Source organism: Mus caroli, unplaced genomic scaffold (assembly GCF_978045245.1).
Source record: "Mus caroli unplaced genomic scaffold, Mus_caroli_1 scaffold_6, whole genome shotgun sequence".
Lineage (NCBI taxonomy): Eukaryota > Metazoa > Chordata > Mammalia > Rodentia > Muridae > Mus > Mus caroli.
This window is the reverse complement of record NW_028227261.1, coordinates 38,077,831-38,084,723: the sequence shown is the minus strand read 5'-3', so window position 1 is coordinate 38,084,723 and position 6,893 is coordinate 38,077,831. Positions and strand designations below refer to the sequence as shown.

The window sequence follows — 6,893 nt, the reverse complement described above, 5'->3', positions numbered from 1 at the left end:
AAAACAAAAAAATTGCTGGACTACATAATGAGCTTGAGGACTGGCTAGGCTACAGCAGACTTACATGAAAGAGAATCATGATGGCCATGCCCACAGTGTGCATGAAGCTGTGTCTGTGGCATAGGAAAGTGTCTTCAGGGACACTGATCTTCACTGCTTTCTCATAAATGGGGCTTTCTGCTTCACTTGAGATCTTTGAGCTCTACATTCTTCATAATCAACATGACATAAAACAGACAAATGCTCTGTAAATATTCATTAAGTAAATAAAAGGAAGAAGGGAAGGAAGGAAAGAAGAAAACAAGGTGGAGAAAGAGAGGAAAGAAAAGCAAGCAATGGGGGAAGAGGTTTGGGAGTTTGAGATGTACACACAGAGAACGAGGAGATGGTTGGCTTGACTGCTGCTCAACTGCAATCCCACAGATGCCTGACTCTCACCCAAAAGTCAAACACTGGTGACCTCCTTACCCCTTGTAAATCCAAGGAATATATCACTGAGTGGCTGTTTCTTGCTCTTATGAAGAAGCCCCATAAAGGAACTAAATCCAGTTAGTTGGGATTTTAGGTGGCCCAGTCTCCAGAAAAATTATCAGGTGCTATAGAATTTGAGGGGCTGAGTCTCTCAATTCCTTTGTAAGGACCAGGCAGCATTTATAGCGCCTCAAGAAGGCGCCTATAAAATCCTGCTTGCCAAGCTCAGACAACTTCACCTCTTCCCAGTGTGACCAGCAGCTGAGGATTTATGACCCGGCCTCCTCTCTCAGCTTTTTCCATCCCTGATAGCCCAGAAAGTCTCATTTTTGTTCCCAGTAGAGATGCTAAGATGAGTCCCAGGATGCTCTCAACAAGAAAACTACAAATGAGACCCTTGGGTGTAGTGAAGGAGGAAACAGCACACAGGTAAGGGGTTCCCTATTTTAGACTAGCTGGGGAATAAGCACAGCTCAGAGAACAGGAGATGGAACCTGGACACATGTTCTACAGTCACAAGTTCTCATTGTGATTCCTTTTACTGTCCAAACCCTGAGACCAGATATGCAATAATGAGACCATATTTGAGTCATACTCCTTTTCCTTTCTCAACTACCTTGGGGTAAACCAAAGGTCTCCCTTTCCTACTGTTTAAAATCTGAGAAAGTTATCCAGCTACTCTGGTGCTAATGAAGAAACAACAACAATGGGTGCTGGCAATTAAGTTTATGAAAAAGACAATTTACTGCTCTTTCAGAGGATCAGGTGTGGGTCCCAGCATGCAGGTGGCATCTCACAACCATCTACATCTCCAGTTCTAGAGGATCTTGTACCGTCTTGTGACCTCCCCAGGGACCAGGAATGCACATGGTGTACATACATACATGGAGACAAGACACTCAAACACATAAATAGAAAAGGAAGAAAAATAGTAAAAAATGGTATAGCATCACAAAAGTCAGCATTGACAATCCCATGCCAGTGGAGTGAGAAAACTCATGGCTCTTGGATGCAGAGAAGATTTGGGGACCAAATCTATCAAAGTCTAGAGGATGTTCTTTTGAGCTAGCTGCTATTCTGCCTAAGATTTTATTTTCTGTACAATTCCAATAGGAACCTCTTTCCTTCTAGGCTTGTTAGAATAAGATATGGTGATGCCGTGCACTTGTTACAAGTACAGGACTATGTTTCATGACCTTGATTCTCCATCCTTGTCTTCTTTCTGTGTCTAAGTAACCAGAAGGAAAGACTGGATTCTAAGTCCTTCTTGGTATCAGTGATTGTTTGATATGATTTAAAATTCCTGCAAACTGATCCATAAATACAACTGATATTAAAAGTTAATTATAACATGAGAATTAAATAAATTATATTGGAAACAGAGACAGGGTGTCAGAGAATGTACTTCAGCTTTCTAGCACCTGAAGGAATAGAATGCTTCAGTCTGGAGTTCTATTCATAACATTAAAAAAAAAAGCAACAAGGGCTGGAGAGATGGATCAGCAGTTAAGAGCACTGACTGCTTTTTTGAAGGTCCTGAGTTCAAATCCCAGCAACCACATGGTGGGTCTCAATCATCTGTAATGAGATCTGATGCCCTCTTCTTGTTATCCTGAAGACAGCTACAGTGTACTTAGATATAATAATAAATAAATCTTTTTTAAAAAGACAACAAAATCTCCAAAACTCTTCACATCCTGATGATCAACTACATTTTCCTGTGGTCTGCATTCTAGCAGTTGTTTAGTGTGGTGCATTTGCCACTTGAAATACCGTGTAATGATATGTGATCTTGACTGTTATTCAGTGGTATGTTGGCATCTATGACATTGGCCATGATGAGTGTATTTACACTTGGTAATTGTCAATCAGTACTAATACTGATTAGTATATATATATTAGGGGCACAGCCCTGGCCCCTGAAGTGCTATTGCTAAGCATTGTTCCATGGTTATGACCCCAACTCTTCTCCCTCCTGTTGTTAATCCCTATTAGTTCTGGAAAGTCAGTCGAGCCCAGACAGAGACTCTTCTCCATCAGGATTGATAAGGAGATAGAGGTTCAGATAGAACCTGACAACACTTATTGAGGATCACATGTAGAATGAAACAGCTACCCTGACTCTGTTAATTTAAGTCATGAAGATTTTTTTATAAATTCATAAGGTGAGGAGAGGGAATAAAAGAAAAAGAAAAAGAAACCTATAAACAAAACACAGAAGTAAAATTTCATGACACTGTATCAAGAAACAATATCAATGATCTACTGAAAATAACAAGAGATAAAAATACTTGCCTCCGAGTGGTAGAGTATGCCTTTAAGAAGGCTGGGTGATCTCTGTGAGCTTGAAGCCAGGCTAGTTTACATATTTCCAGGCCAGGCCAGGCAGTGTAACATGATGTGAATCTGTCTCAAACAAACAAACAAACAAACAAACAATACATGCATTGGATTTTACCAAATAGAGAACTTTTATAATCAAAGGATGCAATCAAAGAATCAAAATTCCCCTAGGTGGGGTGTCCCATCCTATGATCTCAACATTGGGGAGGTGGAGGCAGGGAGATAAAAAAAATTCAAGGTAACCTTAGCAATGTGGGAAGTTCCAGGCTAGCCTAGGCTATGTGGTAAATATGTAAGTAAACAATAGTACTGAGTATTAATTATGAATGAAAAGTACACTTTTCCCAAAAATATGTGACCACCAAATAAACTTGAAGTAGCTGAGGCTTAATTAGGAAGAGAATAGTTCAGGCATTGAATCAGAAAGGAATTTGCTGATTGGTCAGGGAAGAGCTACTTTGAAGATGATAGGTTGTCCATAAAAATCACCACCATAGGAAGAAAAGGAAAAAGTGGGTAGTGGCCAAAGGTAAGACACACTCTTTGATGCTGTCTACACATTAGAGCAGACGTTGGGAGGTTCTGATGAGAACCCAGCACCTTCTCTTTCAGCAGTGCATGATTTTCACATGAGAGGTCACCATGGTTACCCACAGACCACACTAAACTCATATGTGAAGTTTGTATTTTATTGGTTCTGTACTGGTTCCTTTCCACAAACTATCAGCTTAGTTTTGTCATGACAACACATGCTCTGCTACTTATACATAGTGCCTTGGCCTTGTACTGTTTCTAGTATCATGCTATCCACAGTTAACACGTTTTGTGTTGGCTGGTAGGTATGCTGTTGTTTTCTGTAAACTATACCAGGTTAGAGAAACTAACTTATCAGACCATGGCCAAATTATAGCAGGACTCTCTCAGATACCCCCAAGAAGATATTTAATATTTCAAAGTTTAGTCCTTTTGCTTGACAGTCTCTTGAATACTCTAAAACTACCCTGGTACATCCTGGGCTTTAGAACAATAAAGGTGTTATCTCTATCTCTCTGTGTCACTCTGGTCCCTCAAGTCACATTCCTGTTCTTTGACTGACTCTCCTACATGTTATTTTTTCTCTTGGTTTACCCCTCTCTCTCCCAGGAAGTATTGCCCTCCACTTCCTATCTAGGTATTGGCCATCAGATATTTATTACAGCCAGTCAGATATGGTTCTAGATTGCCTTAGGCAGATGAGAAAGAACAAATATTTACAAAATATGAGACCAGTGATGAGCCATAGAAATAACAATACCAAGATTGTGCCAGCATTTAGCTCTCTGCTGGTACAGAATTAGCAATATACATCTTTACATACTGTACCCTAAAACCAATAACATGATTACATATCTATAGACAAAAATCTTCCCCCCTCCTGTTTTCAGGCTGGACCATGCTACTTGCTGTGGCTAAAAGGATGTGCAGAAAGAGATTTCATTACAGATGGTTGTGAGCCATCACATGGTTGCTGGGAATTGAACTCAGGACCGTAGGAAGAACAGTCAGTGCTCCTAACCACTGAGCCATCTCTCAAGCCTGATGTGTAGAAAGAGAATCAGGCCACTCTCAAGAAGCTGAGTCATAGTGAGGTGGTCCACTGTTCCTTTACTTCTGTTATAAAATGACATTATGGATATAAGGTTCCTTGAGGATGGAGGTGAGAACACAGGAGGTCACTCATACTCTACAACTACAAACATGAGCAGCAAATGAAATATTGCACTTATGATCCAGCAGGATGACTGATGTATTTGGGATTGTACCTTATGTACCTTGTCAATTGAGACAGCCATCTTGGTTTCATGCTATTTTGTCCCAATTACTAAGTACTACAGTGGTTCAAATGCACAGGTCAGATATACCCAACAAAGACACTGTCCTTTCCTTCAATGGTGAATACTCCAGCTTCCCAGGATGCTGGTTCACCAGTCCATCCTACCAAGTCCCATTACCTTGAGAAATGCCCTCTTAATGTCCTTGTTTCTCAGACTATAGACCACAGGGTTGAGCAAGGCTGTGAAAACATTGTAAAAGAGTGAGATCTGCTTGTCTCTCTCAGGGGAGTAGCTGGAGTTTGGCCTAATGTAGATGTAAATGGCTGGAATATAGAAAAATGTGACCACAGTCAGGTGTGAGGCACAGGTAGAGAAAGCTTTACAGCGGGCCTGGGTGGACTTGATCTTGAGAATTGCCTTGGTAATGTGAAAGTAGGAAGTCACAATGAGGGAAATTGGAGTAACAACCACAAAAACACTCAACACCAAGTCCACCATCTCAATGAGGTGAGTATCCATGCAAGCCAGACTACGCACTGAAGGACCTTCACAGAAATAGTGGTCAACCCTGTTGGGCCCACAATATGGCAGACTCATGGTGAAGAAAGTATGCAACAAAGAGGAAAGGGAACCACAGATCCAAGTCCCTGCTGCCAATCGTATGCACAGGCCCCAGTTGAGGATGACAGTATAGCGCAGTGGATAGCAAATGGCCACATACCGGTCATAAGCCATCACAACAAAGAGGATGCTCTCAGCTATACCCAGGGCACTGAACATATACATCTGCAGCCAGCAGCCAGCAAAGGAGATGGTCTGAGAGTGAGCAAGAAGATGCACCAACATCTGGGGCATGGTAGTGGTAACATAGCTCATATCCAACAGGGAGAGGGTAGAGAGGAAGAAGTACATGGGAGTGTGCAGCTGTGTGTCCAGGCAGACCAGCATGATGATGAGCCCGTTGCCCAGGACTGAGCTCAGGTAGCTGAGAAGGAAGACAATGAAGAGGATGTTGTTGGTCGTGGGGTCACTGGAGAAGCCAATCAAGATGAACTCAGAAACCCAACTTTGGTTCTGCCTTGGAAACATCCACATGGTGGAGCCTGTAAGAGAATCCATTATTCTATGTATCATCTGACACATGACATCGATAGAGGTAGAAAGGAAAGATACAGGCTGAGGAGATGGCTGAAAGGTTAAGCACTGGGTGTTGTTTCAGGGAACCAGAGAGCTCAAAGTTGTGTATAACTCCAGTTCCAGGTATCTGCTCTCACCTCCACAGGCCACACCCATACATGTTGCACAGGAGTACATATAGGCAAAACCACATATTTGTAATATATATTCTATGTAATATATAAAGTGTGCGTGGGTTATGGGATGTGGCTTCTGAGTTCCGTGGTCAGATTCTGTGGACTCTTCTCAAGTTACTGAACTTCCCAGTGCCTCAGTCTCTTCATTTATCAAATAAGACTGAGGACCACCATGGCTCAGGATCATGATGAATACCTAATGCATTTCTCATAACTCCTGGAAATACCACATAACATATGACAGGTCACAGAGTGTCTCACACTCTGGATCCATCTTTGGAAAGGCAGAGACATGAGATCTTGCAGCAAGTGAGCTAGTGGCACTGAAATGATGAGCACTGAGTTCACCTGAGAGACCGTGCCTCAATGAATACGGTGAGAGCAATTGAGGAATAATCCTATGTCAGTCTCTGACCACACACATCCCCACATGCACGCATGCACACATGCTCACACAAAATCTCTCTCTCTCTCTCTCTCTCTCTCTCTCTCTCTCACACACACACACAGACACACACATATATATGTGCACACATACAGAGAGAGACACACACAGACACCGATACTGACACTCCCCCCCTCCCCAGATATAACCGCAAATAGATGAAGAAGACAGAATCAATGTTAGTCAGACACAGGCTCACACACATATAGTCATATGAGTAATGAGAGATGTTCTTGCATGTAGTAAGCTGCAGACACTGTAGTCATCCCAGAGAATGCTGATGGATCCTTTAGGTGTTCAAGCAGGAAAATTCTTTTTTCTTTGTTTTCCTTCAAGGTCCCTCTCCCCACAAAAAACAAAAACAAAAAACAAATAACCAATCTGAGTGTACTGTAGATTTCAGTGCTAGATCTAAAATAATTAAATTTTTGAATAAAACCTGATAAATATATTTATCATTTTAGGGTAAGCCATGGTAAAATTTCACTAAAAGAGCAGTTTCCATGA

General features: G+C 41.7%; 1 protein-coding gene across 1 annotated transcript; it reads right to left on the bottom strand.

Moving 5' to 3' along the window:
• Positions 1-4,775: 4,775 nt before the first annotated feature.
• LOC110310821 (olfactory receptor-like protein OLF3) lies at positions 4,776-5,771 on the bottom strand. Its single transcript, XM_021183926.1, has one exon. The coding sequence runs from the start codon at positions 5,769-5,771 to the stop codon at positions 4,776-4,778; it is 996 nt and encodes a 331-aa protein (XP_021039585.1).
• Positions 5,772-6,893: the final 1,122 nt, after the last annotated feature.

Coding starts and splice junctions, on each gene's coding strand:
- LOC110310821 (XM_021183926.1), bottom strand. CDS start 5,771: ATGTGTCAGATGATACATAGAATAATGGATTCTCTTACAGGCTCCACC.